Raw genomic sequence first — 17,817 nt, forward strand, 5'->3', positions numbered from 1 at the left:
AACTGAGAGCACAAACACAACCAACAATCAATTTCTCAGCCTGAATTCAACTTTGTATATATGTCATGTATTATATGACTAATAAGACTCCAAATATTGATTTGCTCCAGACGGAAATTCATATTATATTCATACGACTTAGAATAAAAATCAAGTGATTGTGCTTTTATAACCAAAGTAGAACAAATAATACAAATACAAGATGTACATCACTTATAAAACATTAACACTGCTATATAAAATTTGAGTTTGAAGCACTTCTGTGGCAGTGAACTATTTCAACAATTTACAAGATGGCTGGGAATGAATTACATTAAAATAACAAGAAACCGACAAGCCAAGATCACGCGGACCGCATCAAGCAGTCGTCATTGGACAGTGTGTTTGTTGCCACTCGCGACCGCCATCAAATGTGCATTCGCTTTACTTTACGGAGCAGCCAGTGGGCTGGACTCCTAGATGCTGGTCACCCAAAAAGCAAACAAAAAAAAAAAAAAAAACAGTGCAACAAATTGAAGTCAACGGACTAAAAGATGAGAGCACTTCTTTTTCTTTTTTCTCCCCCAAAACTTGAGACAACATGAGAAGGTTTAAGTAGAAAATAATAGCATATTGTGCAGTATTTTTAGTCTTTTTTTTTTTTTTTTTCATATTGTAAAGTTCAGAGTCTGAAACACCTGTACGATATTCCTCTTGTGCTTGCATTGCCTCTTAACTTTTCAGGATCTGTAAAAACAAAATAAAAAAAAACATGTTATGATCCTATCCTTGTAAATTGAACATAAAAAATAAATAATGTGTGGTTTTGATTTACCTCCTCCGCCTGCCCTGCAGATGCCACCTGTCCCCCTTGTTTGGTCTTTAAGTCTCCCCTTATCATAAAACTGGATGAATTAGAATCATCAATCTCTCTCTGTCCGTGACCAGGTGGGAAAGAGGGTCGACTGTACAGAAGAATGTCCCCGAATTCTAAAAGAGAAACAAAAAAACACTTAATTACTAATTAAAACTTTCCACAGCTTGCACAGTGGGCATTATTATCCATCTATTACCTGAGTGCTGTCGGCTGCTTCCTTTTCCTCCTAGTGGAGTCTTGTTTTTGTCCTGGCCCTCCCTCTGCTCAAATGTACCCTCCCTGACCTTGTGAGTCCCCGTGCTGCCTCGTCGACCTCGCGCCTCCCCAGAGCCCGTCCGGGGCAACGTGGCCCCCCTCACTTTGCAGTCACCATGGGACATATGGCTGGTGAAATTCAGAGGCATGCAGGAATCTGAGGACAAAGAGAGCACAGAGATCCGAATGCTAAGAGGTACTACGCAGAGTGGTGAATATCTAACGGCACTCGTGGTTGAATCTTTACCATCATTGAAGACATCTTTGGGTTGGCAGCCTTGTTGGCCAGACTGGTTCTGTTTATGCCTCCTGGGTCTTTTATGTGTTATTGCAGGACTCATGTTGCTGTCTGTGGACATGGGACTGCTGGGTCGCTGGTGCCTTTGTCCTAAAATCATCACATTTTGGACAAAATATTAATTTTGTGATTATGACATTAGAACAGTAAGTGTACAGATGTCATTATACTTACATGCAATGAATAAAAATCAAGAAATGTATACAAGTTTTAATGCAGAGTCAAACCTTTCCTCCACAAACGCCTTCTCACCTGACTCCTCTGGGTATCTGCACCCGCGCAGGCCTACAATATCCCGTGAGGAGGCGACTGCCTGGTTGAAATCTCCATCCGTGAAGAAGGATCCTTCGGAGGTGCTGACGATGCTGGACCTATCTGATGAGATGTTGTCTTCAGATGCTGAGCCCCAGCTGTTAACCATGGACCCCGTGACTGATCTGTCCAGATCTCCGCTGCTGGAAGCTGGGGTCTGCTCCAGCCCGTGGTAGAGCAGCTTGTGCGCAGAGGGGTGGTGCAGCTGATGTTTCTGCTTCTGCTGGTGGTGGTGTTGACTGCATTGATTCTCAGTGAGCTCTGCGTCCGTCTCCTCCTCTGCTTCCTCTTCGTCCTGGTCCTGTTCATCAGTATCCATGCAGAGAGGTATGGAGCTGTAGGTGTGCGTTGGGGAGAGGGGACGAGGGTGGTTGCTGATTTTCTGGCTGGAGAGTGCATTAAAAGAATATCTATGGAGCCTTGTCGCAACAAAACATGGATGGTATCACTTATAAACAGTTCAGTGAAGTCAGGCAGGTTTAACCTGGTTACCTCAGGTGCTCGGCTCTATCATGTAGGCCATTACTCAGGTCTGCGGTAGGTGGGTGACTATAGGACACTTCAGTGGAAGCGATGCCTCGAACTGGTGGAGTGGGACAGCATTCGATTCTTTTCTCTGATTCGAAACTGTTGGGAAAAGAACAAAATACACATTTATTATAAAAACCATGTATTTCTATCGGTAAAAGGTTGTGTTTTTAAAATACATGCCTGTTCTTTTCTGTTCACTGTGGATTTAATTAGTTTTAATTGCATTAAAACTGCTGCAATAGTAAACTGACTGTCTGACAACGACAAACTGCATAATTAATTTGGTTCAAATTGTTGGCTGTGAAGACCATGTTTTGACAGAAGGTTTACAGATGTTTACAGCATACCTCAAATTAAGCATGTGGAAATCTGATCACTTCAGCAAGTGACGGTTTTAGTCATTTAAACCTGTCACTTTACTGTGATACATTCAGCAATAAAGCATTTTAAAGTGTTGTACTGTGTGTATCGTCTTTGACTTAGAGACCTCGCTTCAGGACTAATAAGTGCAGGAGCTAGACGTCTTTCTGCCTATTTGTGTGTGTTGTAAACATGCATCTGCCTGTGTCTGTGCTTTTCCCCACACCTCCTTTCCATTGGTAGGCTATACTCATCACAGTCCCAGGCATTAGCATGAGGAGGAGACAGCGCTTCTCCCCATCTTACTGCATTATGTTTTGGCGTCTTTGGGGCCCGCGTTCCTTTCTTTTGATTTTGACTTCCTGAGATATGAGAGGAAAACACCAAGGTAAACAGAGAGCCGGGGCTTGCCGCATTAAAATTCACCACCGTGCGGAGTAGCTGTTGGCCTTACCTGAGGTGCTGTTGCTGCCTTTGTCTGAGCTGTGGTGTGAGCCTCCTGTGCTGTGATCATGGGTCTGGTTGTAAGGGATGGTTTTAGGATGGATCATTCCTTCATGTCCTTGCAGATGATCTAACGGCAAAGTAGAAATTAAATTAGCAACGCTTTTATTTCATTTACTCTAAATGTTGTTAAAGAAAATCTGCCTTACCTGTATTTAACATGTTTTGCTCCGCTATGTTATACTGCATCTGCGCTGCCATCTCCTTTGGTATTGGAGGAGGATTGGGGGGCTGTTTCCAGCAGGGCATGTCCAGGGGCTCTGCTATGGTGCCGCCAGCGGCTGCCTTATTCTTAATGTTGGCCTGAATGAGCTGTGTGGTGGCATATGGGATGGGCTCGTATGTAGCCGCCGAATCTCCTCCTGGACTCGCATAGCACAAGTTGGAATTGTTGAACGTTTTAATCTCGTTGAGCTTGTTGGAGAGGTTCACGTCGCTGTAAATGGCCATCTCAGGACCAAGCTGTCCCCCCTGTTTGCTGTCTGGATGGTTTCCATAGTTTGCTATGCAGTCAGCTGAGGAGGATGTGAAACAAAGCCGCATATGATGTCACGACCGTGGGCACTGCTGGAAGCGATTTGATTTGATTTTATGAGATGCACAACTTGTTTCTAAGATTCTCCTCTTGCACTCACCTGGGCGGCTGTATGTTGTCATGTTGCTGTCACTGGTGCCATTGCCATTATTGCAACAGTTGATGCTACAGTCCTTGTGATTGGCACATGCATTTGGCCAATTGTCTGGCAGCCACAGCTGGTTTAGAGGCTCACCCATGCTGAGAAGGCCAGGCCTGCAACAAAGAGGACCACAGTGCTGTCATTCAAAACCTGCAGTGCTCATAAATCACTGATGAGTGAGCTTGAGATGGATGCACACAGTTTATCATTTAGAGCAGGCAGACACCTCCTCCTAGTGGTCCCATGATGCAAGTGCATCACTTCTGCTAGTCTTTATATAACACAAACGGGCAAAAATATCACTCACCTGCCAGCGCTGCACACAGATTCTCCTCTTTGATATGCGACTGCAAAGAGAAACAAAAACATTAAACCTCAGAGAGCTGTCAAAAAGACAAAGTGCCAAAGGTAGAGAAAACCATGAGAGGCATGCGGCACAGAGTCTACCTAAACATTTGAAGTCAAAAGTCTACACTTGCATCAAATAACGCTTCCATCCACGGGGCACAGAGTCTGACTTGTCTGGTTTAATTTATAGAAAGACAACATAAAATAACTGCCTGTGCCTTTACCCACTGCAGCATAACTCCACATCCAATTTAGAAACACTCTTTGAGACAGTTTCTCATTCACCACCAGTAAAGCATGAAACAAATAACAATTCTCTTGTAGAATGTGTTATACATATCCATTGTTTGCTGTACTTTGTGTTGACTAATCAAAATCTCATTTGCTTCTTAGCAATATTCCATAAGTACTTCCATATAAAAAATGTAATTTCACACACCAGTTCACAAAAATCCCTGAAAAAAGACATCTTAAGATGTGTATAGTAACAAACTATAGTACCTAAAATAGACTTGCCACATACTTAAAATATCAAATATTAGCAAAAGGACCATACTGTACATACCTGTAGGCGTAAAGGTGAATGACGGGACTGTAGCGACATACAAAGGAGAGAAAGGGAGTTGAAATCAGTTCCATATATTAAAGTATTACAGTAACTATGTGCTTCACACTATGGGGTTTTGTCACATCTGGTACATGTAACTTGTGCTGTGCTGTCCTCTGCGGTGCGATGGGCATCTCTTCATCTATAATTCTGATGTTGATAACTGCTTGCTCTGACTTTGACACGTGCGTCCAGGTGAAGGTTAATGGAGGTGACAGACAGCCCAGGAGAGAAGGGGAAAATAGCAGTGCTATTGTAGCAGACATCATGGCAGGTTGACAGGCCTGCGTCTCCAAGATCTGTGCTGTGTTGAGGAAATGACACTCTACAAATAAGTGACTAAAGGTCAGCCTTTGAAACGTCTGCATAGTCACAAATGCAGATTTGTTTCTGAAGTCTTTGTGTCAACAGAAGATTAGACCAGAGGATTTTTTTAACCTTTGATGTGATCTTCTTATCAGCCTTGGAAAATATCCCTTAATATCACTGAGATGAAGGCTGCAGTTTAGTGTGATGGCAGCATGTCACAGCTTGATCCCTTCTACAATCATAATAACCTTCGAACATGCCAACAAAAGTAAGATGCACACACTTGTCCCACGGTATAAACATGGAGTGCATTCACCCAACAAACATATAGCTATCAGGGACTTTTCTAAAATACAGTTGTGACAGAGTGACACACACCTTTGCGGATGCCGGTGTACGCGCTGCTGAGGCCACTCCTCTTCTTGCGGTGACGGTAGAGCCACACGCTGAAAATCATTAGGACCAACCAGCAGGTGGCGCCAATGCCAGCTATGAAAGCTGGCTGCCTCACCACATCTGAGATCTGAGACAGCGTGTCCCTCTGCTCACTGATATCCATCATCTGGCCTGAAGAGTCTGACGGGTAAAAGCACAGAGATGATAAAACAGACACTGTATGCGCATGTAACCAAAAGCATTGAAGTAAAGGAGCGCACAGGTTTCAGTGTTTTCAAGATGATGCATAAGCATTGTTAAAGCAAATGTGTCAGCAAAACCTAGTGCTTAGTTCCCAGTTTTATGAGATCACCTTACGATACTGCCACTGTTATCACGTTTCTGACAGCTTTCTAATCAAACCCACCTTTGTTTTGGGTTCACTCTTACCTAACTGAAAGAAAGTCACATCACTCTTGACCCCTGGTCCAGCGGCGTTGCTAGCCGCAACCTCTACACTGTAGCGAATTCCCGGTGCCAGACTGGAGATGAGCACAGAGTAGGTGGAGCCATCGACGGACTGGTTTACATGATAGCGGCTCTCATTACCCAGACACCAGATCTGTCAAGAGAAGGTGAGGAGGAGACGGGATGACAGTGATTGCCTGAGGGACACATTCAGCAACACAAGAGGCACTGTCAGCCTCACAAAGATACAATTTACATTTTAACTGGAGTACACACGATTTAAAGCATGAGCAGCATGAGCAGCATGAGCATGAGAGAGACGGGCCTTGTTTTTTTTTTTACCTTGTACTCCTGAATTACTCCATTGTCTTCTGGTTCTGGGGGTGGTTTCCAAGCAACGAGGATAGCAGTCCCATTGGCATCACTCTTTGTCACTGTAACACCCTGGGGTGCTCTACTAGGGGCTGAGGCAATGAGATGTACATGTACAGTAAACCATGCATTTACAAGCACTGTGGGTTTTCTTTTTTAAACAGATATACACTGAATAACAAACTCTAATCTATATAGACCATAGATACTGTAGAAAATTAGGTATCAGACAGTCACCTTCTTCCAACGTCCTGACCACCTTCACCTCGCTGTCGGCTCCCTGGAACTCATCAAAGAAGGGTCGCACTTTGAACTCGTAGATGGAGCCTCTCTTCAGCTGACCGATCACCACCCCGTCTTCTTGTAGGGTCCACACCTCCAGGACACTCCACTGCCCTTCATGCTGGCCATGCTCAGCAGATGCCCTGTAAAGCACCTTGTAACCCTGGATGTATGGGGACTGCTGCTCAACCTAGTGGAGATGAAGATAAAACACGCCAGACATAAATGTCATAATGTGTAATGGTAAGACCTCTGTCTGATTCAGACGTCTGACTCAGACTATGTGAGTACCATAGGTTTTGGAAGTTGAATTTAGTTATAGTGATATCGATGAACAATTCTTATTGTACATGTTATACAATAAAATAAAATGCTAACTAACTAAATCTCTCAGGATAGCGTTGTTGTTCTAATACATAAACCCTTAGTAGTATAACTGCACCTGTAACCTTTTCCCCTATTTACCTATTTGACAACGCTGTGTACTGCACATGTATCACATAAATGTTGACTGGAGTAAACATGTTAGAGTTCCCTTACCGACCACTGCACCCTGACAGCAGAAGATGAAAGGACACTCGGTGTTTTCAGGTGGATAACCACATCTCCCAGCTCCCTCTGGATGTGACGATGATCTACTCCTTGAATAGTGGAAGTGCTGTCTGTTTGAAGGAAAAGAGTTAAATAGCAACTGAATGAAACACGCAACGTCTCTGATGTTTAACTGGAAGCAAAGCTAAAGAAAGAAAGAAAAGCTTTCACTGACCTTGTGTTCTTACAGAATCTGAGATTGGACTGGGATCGCTCAGGCCGTAAGCATTTACTGCTCTCACCATGAAGACGTAGACTGTTCCAGGTTTCAAGTTCCTCAGGACAAAGGTCTGTGTCTTCACATTCTCAGCTAAGGTCACCCACCTGCTTCCTAATGTGTAACTGCGGGGAGAGTTGAGAACGTGAATACAAAGTGAAAAGACTGAAGTTCCACCAAGACCACAGGTCTAATATGAACAGTTAAGCATAAGTCTAACCTGAATGCCTCGATTAGGTAAGATACAGGTGTTGCACTGGTACTGGGGTTGGATTTCCATGACAGAGTAAGAGACGTACGGCTGATGTCAGTCACCTCAGGTTTAGATGGAGCACCGGGAATCAGGTTAGGGTCTGTGGGATGACTGGACTGGACAACCACTCCAAACTCTGGCAAAAACAAACAACAGTTACCAAACACGCGAGTCATTATGAACAAGTCTTCTGACTTGTGTCTCAATATGAATATCCTACTGCACCTTCAACTTGCAAGAATGCTGTCCAGGTAGCTTCTCCATTTGGGCCAGAAGCTACACAAGTGTATAAGCCTGTATCACCCAGCTGGAGAGAGAAGGTACGCAGACGTTAGCGAGCAGGCTGGGGCCGGTGCCGCCCGTACTGATGTATTCCTCATCTCTTACCTTGGCATAGCGGATCTGCAGTGATCCTGTGTTTGACAAAGACATGCGGGAGTCCACTGGAGACACCAGCACGCCATCCTTCTTCCAGTGGACGGTAGGGGGTGGAGAGCCAGCTGTTTGGCAACCCAGGACCACTGTGCTGTCCACAGGAACAGTGTGATTGAGTGGGCCCTGCCTAATCACAGGAGGGTGGTCTGATCCAGTTACTGAAAAAAACAGGTTGGTTAGCTGGTTAGAAAGATCTCTCCAGTGTTGTGTTCAAGCTTTTTTCCCTGGATGTCTAATCTGTGGAAACTGTAGGAATGATTTTTTGATTAACATCGATCGTGCGATACTATTTCATCTTCATACTAAAGGTAGGAAAGGTGGAATCCACAAGATCGGGATGCATTGTACAGCTGCAGTCCAATATCTGTCAAGGACCTTTTCTGCATGTCATCACCATTCTCTCTCGCTCTCTCTCTGCATAGTCCTGTCCATATCTCTACTATCAATTTTAAATAAAAATGCCAGTACACTGTGACTGTTTTTTTGAAAAATGAGAATTGATGATCACAGAAGATCTAAGTCGCGAAGAGGGAAAACGATAAAAGTTGAGAAAATAAAAGCAAAATGCTGCCAGAAATGAAAGACAGATAAGAGCGATATTGAGAGGAAAATTGGTAATGTGGGAGAACAATAGATTTAGTTGACTGTGCAGACAGTGAAGGAAAAAGAAATCAACTTTTCCCCTTCAGCGGAGAGCGACTAATCGTTCATTCGGCAGTAGTTGCTGCTGGGGCCAACTCCAATCACAAGAGCAAAGCCCAACTAATAACAATCACACTTAGATAACAGAGTGCTCTTTCTCTCTCACATTTTTTTAAAACCCCTGCAAATGGAGACAGGGGTATGTAGATAAATAAATAAATAACTAAATATACAAAAAAAAAAAAAAAAAAAAAAAAAAGAGGTGATGGAAACATGCTGTGAAAAGTGCCGCAGGTAATGTGGACCAGTTATTTCCATACAAATGCACCACTCACAACGTGGATGAGTAGAGTGTGGGGGTTGGAGGAAATTTGGGGGAGGGCGAGAGTAGAAACAGGTAGAGATGAGAGAGCAGTGGTATAGACGGCTGAAAAAAAAAATTAAATAAAACATGACCCTGTCTTTTTTTTTTTCATTTCCATTACCTGTAACTGATTTTTGTGGCTACAACCCAGTGTGAGCGTCAGAAAACGAAGGCCTGCATTGAACAACTTAGTGTGTAGATGCAGTAGCTGTCTGTTGAAGCCCGGAGCAATTATCTTCATTAATTTAATATCTGTACATACACACGTGTATTCGTGATCACAGAGGTCATTTAATTGGGAGTCCGTAGATTTTGCTGGTGGTTTGTAATTACTAGTCTGGGCCTCCAAGCACATTTAAATTGCTTTTTTCAAACAATTAACACAGTTATTTCATCACCTAGGATTTGGATGACAGACTACTTTCCATAAACTACTTTTCCAAAAGTCCCATCATCTGCCCCCCCATCCTTTTACTCACAGTCTTTGACCTCCAGCAGTGCTTTGGTAATTACACTGCCAGCGATGTTAAGAGCCTGGCAGCTGTAGAAGCCACCATCCGATCGCTTAACATCAGTGATGGTCAAACTTCCCATTTGGGAGACAGACAGACGGTTAAAGGGCTGCGGTGGCTGGTAGGAGAACAGGAGACTCTGTATGGGAGGCAGAGATCACAGCGTCAGAAAGTTGTTTATGACGTGAATTTGCACTGAGTGGTGATTTGGTGTGATGACAAAATGAGGGTCAGTCGCACCTCACTTCCCTCCTTCTGCCAGAAGATAGCAGGTTGTGGGTTGCCGGTGGCCTCGCACTGGAAGGTGACCGTCCTGCCCACTGTCACCACCTGGTTCCTGGGGTGTATGGCAAATGCTGGGGGCACTGTAGGGGAACAGAGGCCCTAATTACCTGGCAGCCTGATACAGTTACCTCACTGCAAATTCTAGTTTCCAGAAAATTTCAGGCAAACAAAGAGTATAGCTTGACAGATCTGGTGTCTGGGTATTGAGAGTCGCTATTGTGTAAGCAAAAACACTCATGATTTACCTTTTTCAATGAAAGGAAAATATATTGTGATACCTACACATATCATGAATCACATACTGTACTGGTAGATGGAATTACAGTGCAGAAAGGGCAATGACAGAGGCTCATGATTTCCTGTTGCTGTCTGATGATGGATGAGGAATGGATGACAACTTACCAGTGTTGACTACAATGGAAAACACAGAAAGAGTGCTGTGATGAGTAAACAGAGCGCATACAAATATATATCCAAGTGCAACGAGACATTCAACAGCATTGGTTTAAACAAGTGAGCAAAATAGTATTGTTATTTTTATTATTATTATTATTATTGTTCTACTACACACAAATATGAAGACATAGATGGAAAACTGGAAACTCCATTGGGAGAATTGCAAGGCATACTGTTTAGTTAGACCCAGAGAACTTGTTGACTGTCGCATGTCAAAGATATAATCCCCTCATGAGGACATAGACATGTCATGGATGCGGATGGAAGCATTGTGTCTGGACAAAGGGGAGAAGGAGGAGCTGCTGGTGCTATATGTGTGACTCTCCTAAATGTGCTACACAAACAGGCGTATTTTTAGACGGGAACAACTGACATCTGCGAACTAGATTTATAGCGAAGACTACTGTGAGGCGATGACTGTGGTCACCGCACATTTTTGTGTTCAAAGAATGTTCAAAATTAGGTTTTAGCACCCCGTCTGGGAAGACGTGCCGTGTAGGCTGCTACATATAATTTGATTCAATTTATCATCAAGCTTCCCTCGAGTTAATGTCTGAGAGATAATGAGCGCAATGCCGAAGAATCAGCTCTCGCATACTTGGAACCTGTGCAAACCCTAAATTGAGTATGCTGCTTGGCCTACTACATCTGTTTCAAATGGCAACTGCTTAATATCAACCAAATGTTCTAAGTCAGTAAAAATGATTCTGTGGTTCAGACTACAGCCATGATTGAGGTAGTCAGAAGCTTTTTTTTTTTTTTCTTATTTAATAATGAAACACACATTCCCTTTTGATAGCTCTGTTTCCTCCCATAATACGGCTTCAGCTCATCTGCCTGTTAGCCCTGCCCTTTTCCATTCACTGCCCAAATTAGCTCTGGTTCCCCCATGATGCTCGTTTTCTCAGGTTTTGGAGGGAGAGGAAGCAGATGTAATTGGAGCCGTGTCATTTCTCAGCGTGCAGCCAGCCAAGCCTTATCTTTAATTAAGTGCTACTGTCCTCACGCTCTGTGTCACCCACTGTGTCGCTGCTGTGTGTACACATTTGTGCGGTGTTGTGCTCGCAAACTACGAGAGGTGTCTCACCGCTCATTTCCTGTGACCGATTTAAAAACTAAAGGGTGTCATTGTGGCAGGACAACTTGACCAAATGAATCCATTTTCCGCGGTCGCGTAAACGTTTACTTTGCATGCTCTTTTCGGTTTATTCAGTTTGTGCGAGGCCCGGGCTGCTTGTTATTTAGTGACTGCTGCCTGACCTCCAGCCAGGAAGTGAAAAGAAAAAATACAAAACCGCAGAGCTAATTCTGCCCGCCTGTGCTGTCTTGAGAGACAGAGGAACCTACTGTACAGCACACTAATGCAGGTCTGAATAAAGGGCGAGGTAAAGTTACTGTCTGCTAATGCAAATACTTCATCCTTCCACCCCAATGCAAACCTGAGGCACTGCAGAACGTGTGTGGCGTGTATGTTGTGCTTAGGTTGTTCAGCATTACAGTACATGTGAGAGTGGGGAGGTACTGACCATGTACAGTGAGCGTAGCGGATGCTTCAGACTTCCCAACCATGTTCTCCACTACACATGTATAGGAACCCTCATCTGCAGAGGTCACTTGGCGAACAATCAAGGTATGGTCCTCCAAGATTTCAAATCTGTAGGCAAGACGAACACACACACACACACACACACACACACACACAATGAAGATACAACAAAAAAGAAACATAGTGTTTGAATGTCATGCAGACAGTCTTTGTGCATTACCTGCCCTTAGGCAGGTCAGAATCATCTTTCCTCCAGCGGACAGTGGGAACAGGGTCTCCTTGAACCACACAGGGGAACTCCACACTCTCCTCTGCCAGCACCACCACACTGCTGGGCCGCTTTACAAAGGTTGGGCGCTCTGGAAGGTAACACAATAGCTTAAGCTGCATTAATATCAATATGATCATCTTGTAGGTGATATTGATACAGTGTGTTTCTGTACATTGTATGGAATGTTTTTGGTTTTACAGTAGCATGCAAGTAAGTAAAGGACTATAAATATACAATATTTACAGTTTTTTGTATTAAAAAACAACCTATGTAAACTGAACTACATATTGTAATTATCACAGCAAAAATGTAATACTCTTATGATAATCTTGTGTCAGTCACATGTTACACCGTTCTACAGATCTCTGCACTGGCTTCCTGTACCTTGACTCTCACCTACTACGTGGTCAACTCAACAGCACCGGCTTACCTGAACTGCGCTACGCAAGTGAAAAATGTCTTGTGGTCCCCTCACCTGACCTCAAACGATCCCAGGCAAAACTTTTAAGCACTGTTGTTCCACGGTGCTGGAGCAACCTACCCACCTCTGCAAGCTCAGCTGCCTCGCTCTCAATTTTTTAAAACCTGCTGAAAACAGAAATCTTCCAAACCTTTCTTCTTCTGCACTTAAATCTTTTTCTGCACTTATAACCTGAAACCTAAAAAAATTAAAGTCTTGCACTTACACCCCCTGAAACTGAAACAGCTCTTTCTAGTGCCCTTTAAAGTTCGTCTCCTTGGCTTAGGTGTTTGCTTGCTTTGTACCTTGCTTTGCATAAACGTGTCTGCCAAATAACTAAGTGTAAAAGTAAATGTAAATGTGCAACCTGTGGGACAACATATTTCAACCTGTTTCTGCATTCAGCAACTGCACACATTTGGATTACTCTGATGCCCTCGAATGGCTCTGTGAGGAGCCACACTGTTTGCTCCCAACCTCAACCAAGGTCATCGAACTGTGTGATACTGATAAGAGCTCTATTCTGACGGGAAATGTTAGGAAAATAATATGACGGATGGAGAATAGAGGCTGGAAAACATGCGTTTGGGATGAGGGTTGCTGGAGGTAGCTCGGGAGCTCTCGTATCGAAAGGTTTAAGGGGCTGTAGTGCTGGAAGTTGCAGCGGTACACGTTCAGCAAATGTTTAGCTGGAAAACCCTCCAAAGCTGGCAGATTGTGTGTTAGTCCTGCATAATCAATGCACTTAATTATCATATCCCGGGCTGGCAAACTAAATCACCACCGACTGAGAGGGTGCTTAAACTAAGTGAAGCACTGCAACATTGTGTAATGCAAAGCTGCACATTTTACCTAGCACAGTGAGTTCAGCGATCTCGCTCTCCCTCTCGCCCACCATGTTAGTCCCAACACAGATGTATTTTCCCGCATCACTCTTCCGGATGTTGGTGATCATCAGCTTGCCACTGCGGATCTGAAAGGGAAGCACAAAACATATTTGCACAGCTGTATTTGCACAGTAGACTTCAATGTGCGCTGTGTTTGTGAGTGTGACAAATTCATAATGTGCGGCCAGAGTTTGAACACATTGTGATAACATGTTATGCAGCTGCAAGTCACATCCCACATGACATGTACAGTTGATGTTGCTGTTTGTTGCTTGCTGTTACACTTGGCTGTGTAACACAAAGTAATGTTGGGTATTGTGAATGTGTACGTGTCTTTTTCATCTGAGAAAAAGAATATGCAGTGCCTTTCCAGCTACACACAAGGTCAGCCTTATGATTGCATAATACAGCAGGTATCACATACATAATTACATAATTCATATCCAGTGGTACATTAGCACAGAACCCTGGGAACAAAGTCACCGGCTCTTTGTAGAGACATTCCTCAGATGTTCAGTCGGCCTTACTTTGCATTTCCCAAACTTTTTAGCTTCTCTTTACTGATCTCTGCACACACACACACACACACACACACGCTCACACACACAACAAAGAGGTAGAAGATATACAGTGTGCACTTCATGCTGTTTTCAGTCTTTTCATATCCTATCCATCACACGCCCCCGCAGACCATGCAGGCTGTCTTTATGGCGCTTTGAATGAGAGCTACTGTATTGATGGTCTGCAGATACCCTGTGTTAGAGGTGATACCACAGAAGTGGCGAGCACATGTGAAACTATAGCAAAGAATCCGTGATCTGAAGTCATCAAAACAACCACAAGGCCATTCCCCGCAGCAGACGTCTAAAACCATCTCTCAGGCATCGACTTCAATTAAACCTTCAACCCCATTATTATGATTTAAGATTGCATTTTCTTTTCCTACTCACAACAAGAAATAGAGTTGATCTATCCATATATACCTACGAAAGACATATGCAGCCGGCGAAAGTCAGAGGTCAAGGCTGTGTCTATAAACCAAGCAGAGGGGATCAGCACAGTACTAGAAGACACCTGGTTTGGTGGGCACTCAGCAGCTCACAGATGGGATTTATCATTAAATTGCCGTTGCAGGGATTAAATCTACAGCCTTTTATTTATCAGTCAGCCTCCTCCGGGCTAACCTACCACCACAAACAGCTACTGTCTACCAAATAAATATTAACTGAGAGCGGATTGACTATGGCTGACCTTCTAAATCTGTTGCAAATGATGCGGTTTTAAAAGGAAGATTTAATAAACTGCGGCGTGACTTGTGGTTGTGTGTACTTTGCAAACAAAATGCCAACGAGAAATCACAAAAAAAAAAACAAATAAAAAAAAGCAAGAGGGGGATTTTGGAAGTGGTATTTGCAGAATCAGCCTTTACAGACAGTCTTCAGTGATGTTACAATACAGCCAATGCAAAAAGTAGTATAGACGACTAAACCATGCTTTTTATTTAAACATAGCTGCGGTTTTATAAGGCTTATTTACGCATGATCAAACATTAGATAATTGCTTTAAGTTATTAATAAAAACTACATGACGTAGCGGCAAATATGTAGACAACAGCAAAAGATATTTTTTTAATTACTTGAAAGTCACCAGGGAGATCTATTATTGACTCATAGTCTTTACTTACAGTAGTTTTTCATTTCATATAGTAAGCATTAGTATTTTCATCAAATGCATATTAAATTCAGGTCATTGAGGTTGCCCTGGATAAAAGAAAATGCCTTGTGGGCATCAGTGGGTACTTGATTTGCTGAATCTATGTAATAATTGCCACTTGATAAACCAATATGACATTTGTGGGAGTGTAATGATGTCAGTAAAGTATTCCCCTAGGAATGGAAAGATGATCTTAGCTCTAACTAATGCTGCACTTACTGTGTGCTGCGTGTGCTACAGCTGTTACTAGTGCAGCAGTATTTACAGCTGTTTGCTGCAAATACTGCTGCACTAGTAACTTTAGCAGCTGATTAAAGAGCAGACCAAGAACTTTTTTTATTTCCTAGACTGACCGCTCCTTGTTTTTAGCAACAATCCCATCGCTAAGATATCCAGCTGCGGTTTGTCTATCCTCCATCTTGGACAGTGAAACCTCAACTTTCATTTCCTCTCTGCTTCAGTATATTCTCTTTCTTCTTCACATAGACTTTGATGCAACAAAGTCACTCACAGCCTGAAGCTGCTTTTAGTGTGACTTTTGGATTTTGCATTCAACAGTTTAATTAAAATCCATAAATCCCACTTTTGCACATGAGAACCTTTAAAAACCGCTCTTAAGAATTAACTCATACCTTTATCTACATATCAGTATTAATTAATGATGGTTCAGGCCACAAGGGGAACACTCAGAAGAATTGAAAGTAGCTATGAATCAGCGGACTCCTTTGGTCTTCGTACAGTAAGTGATGTCTTTGTGTTAACTTTCATGGCAAAGACATATTTCCATATAGACAAGATGATTAGGGAGGACAAAGCAGGAAAGTACAAAGCAAAAAGCAGCCTTTGTATTTCCCTCAAAGGTGCACCCCACTCCACATCCTGCGCCTCCACACCCCGATCCATGCCTCTCCGTAAGTCTGTCCTATCCATCACAGTCCCCTGGAGAGACTCTACAGTCACTCCGCACTAAGGTGAGCTTTGAAACTTCATCGCATACCCGGGAGCATGCAGACGTTCGAGTAAACAAATCAATGCACACATATACTGTACACCCATACACAATCATTTGTGTTGCTCAAATCTGGTTGTGTACTTTATAGTAGCCCGCTCTTTGTTTATGCTGAACATGAAAAGAATATCAGCACTGTATACTATACCTCATGACAACTGAATATATCAGCATCACATGAGCTACAGCATATTAACACCACGTTACATCAACCAGCCTGTTGTTGTTTTCCTGATATTGTGCATGTTTGCTATTCAGTTTTATTGTGCCAACTTCTGTTAAATACAGGCAAGATTAAATCCAGTGCTAACACTGTATTTAGTCTTCTTGTTACAATAAAATTGTGCAAACCCACCTTAAAAGCTTGCTCTTCATTACTTGAAAATAAATGGGGTGAGAGTTTATTTGCACTTTGAGGCTCAGAAAAAGACAAATAAATACCAATAATTTACAGCAAATGATTTTTGTAAGTACTTTACATGTTTTCATCGGACTGAAGTTAATCAGCAACAGTTTTGCTTATCCTCAATAATCAACAAGTGTATCACTCCAAGATACTCAAATAATCACTGGTTCCAGCTTCCAGCTTTTGGACTGCTGGACCTTGAGCTCTGGAAAGTTGGGATGAGTCACTTACTGTAATTCCGACGTTTCATTAGCTTAAGAATGAATTGGAGAATGGAAATGAAAATGATTATTACTAATGTGTAATTCCACAGCTGTAAATGGTAAGTCTTACTGTGATCCGTTCATCTCTGTCATCTAAGTTGGCACCGTCTTTCTTCCAGGAGATTGTGGGTTCGGGGTGCCCACGGGGAGGTTGGCACTCCAGCACTGCTGGCTCCCCAACTGCAACCATAACGTCCACTGGGTTCTGTCTGAATTCATCGCGTAAAACTGGAAGAAGAAGAAGACAAAAAAAAACATAGAAAAGCAGAACAGTCAACAGATTAACCCCGACTTGACATTGGAAAATAATCATATTTGCTCATATTGGTTGCTTCAAGTGGAGCTGTATTTATTGTGTCAAGTAAATATTTCCATGAGTGACTGATGTGGTATTCACAGCTTTCACAAGTGGGAATTTTATAGCTCTGTGAGTTCAGAACTTGAAACATGATGTATGCTTTTTTTTTTAAATGTCAGAGCCCAGGGAAAAGGGTTTTTATTCTTCTTTTCAGTTTCCTTCCCATCTGTCCATCAGTCTGTCTAAAACAGATTTATTCATAAAGCGCCTCATTCTAATTGACAAAATGTTACTCAAATGTTAAAAAAGCCTACACTGGTTGTCTTAATGGCTGACAGTAAGATACACTGCTACCGAGCACTGCAGAAAGGTGAGATCCAGACGGCTCCACTAGCAGGCAGCGGAAAGCTACCACAGCAATTTATCATCTTTCCACAACGAGTAGCCTGAGCACAGAAAAAGCGCTCGCAGACACTGAACTGGAGACAAAGCAAACTGCAAGAAGGCCAACAGAAGACTGTGATTTCTGGTGGTCACAGGCAGCTTTCCTGTCTTCACCAAAGATTTTATATAGAGGTCTTCACTGTACAGCCTCAGAGGAGCAACTTTTTATTGAGCAGCAAGGGATCCTAAATTCAGGGGAAAAAAAAAAGTC

General features: G+C 42.9%; 1 protein-coding gene across 2 annotated transcripts in view; it reads right to left on the bottom strand.

The window, feature by feature from the left end:
* Window positions 1-631: 631 nt before the first annotated feature.
* LOC113170402 (roundabout homolog 1-like) overlaps window positions 632-17,817 on the bottom strand; it is a 72,776-nt gene continuing 55,590 nt past the window's right edge. For both annotated transcript variants that reach the window (XM_026372485.1, XM_026372486.1), the window contains 28 exons: window positions 16,935-17,092; window positions 13,439-13,559; window positions 12,076-12,214; window positions 11,836-11,963; window positions 10,256-10,264; window positions 9,809-9,933; window positions 9,536-9,707; window positions 8,003-8,208; window positions 7,841-7,922; window positions 7,583-7,751; window positions 7,321-7,487; window positions 7,095-7,216; window positions 6,510-6,744; window positions 6,243-6,364; window positions 5,883-6,054; window positions 5,436-5,633; window positions 4,707-4,733; window positions 4,101-4,140; window positions 3,752-3,906; window positions 3,266-3,631; window positions 3,067-3,186; window positions 2,839-2,974; window positions 2,214-2,348; window positions 1,662-2,107; window positions 1,359-1,499; window positions 1,053-1,268; window positions 815-969; window positions 632-726 (listed from right to left, as the gene is read on the bottom strand). In XM_026372485.1, the coding sequence (XP_026228270.1) occupies window positions 712-726; window positions 815-969; window positions 1,053-1,268; window positions 1,359-1,499; window positions 1,662-2,107; window positions 2,214-2,348; window positions 2,839-2,974; window positions 3,067-3,186; window positions 3,266-3,631; window positions 3,752-3,906; window positions 4,101-4,140; window positions 4,707-4,733; window positions 5,436-5,633; window positions 5,883-6,054; window positions 6,243-6,364; window positions 6,510-6,744; window positions 7,095-7,216; window positions 7,321-7,487; window positions 7,583-7,751; window positions 7,841-7,922; window positions 8,003-8,208; window positions 9,536-9,707; window positions 9,809-9,933; window positions 10,256-10,264; window positions 11,836-11,963; window positions 12,076-12,214; window positions 13,439-13,559; window positions 16,935-17,092 (4,277 nt within the window). In that variant the 3' untranslated portion in view covers window positions 632-711. The remainder of the gene's footprint in view (window positions 727-814; window positions 970-1,052; window positions 1,269-1,358; window positions 1,500-1,661; window positions 2,108-2,213; window positions 2,349-2,838; window positions 2,975-3,066; window positions 3,187-3,265; window positions 3,632-3,751; window positions 3,907-4,100; window positions 4,141-4,706; window positions 4,734-5,435; window positions 5,634-5,882; window positions 6,055-6,242; window positions 6,365-6,509; window positions 6,745-7,094; window positions 7,217-7,320; window positions 7,488-7,582; window positions 7,752-7,840; window positions 7,923-8,002; window positions 8,209-9,535; window positions 9,708-9,808; window positions 9,934-10,255; window positions 10,265-11,835; window positions 11,964-12,075; window positions 12,215-13,438; window positions 13,560-16,934; window positions 17,093-17,817) is intronic.

This window comes from Anabas testudineus, chromosome 14, assembly GCF_900324465.2.
Source record: "Anabas testudineus chromosome 14, fAnaTes1.2, whole genome shotgun sequence".
NCBI lineage: Eukaryota > Metazoa > Chordata > Actinopteri > Anabantiformes > Anabantidae > Anabas > Anabas testudineus.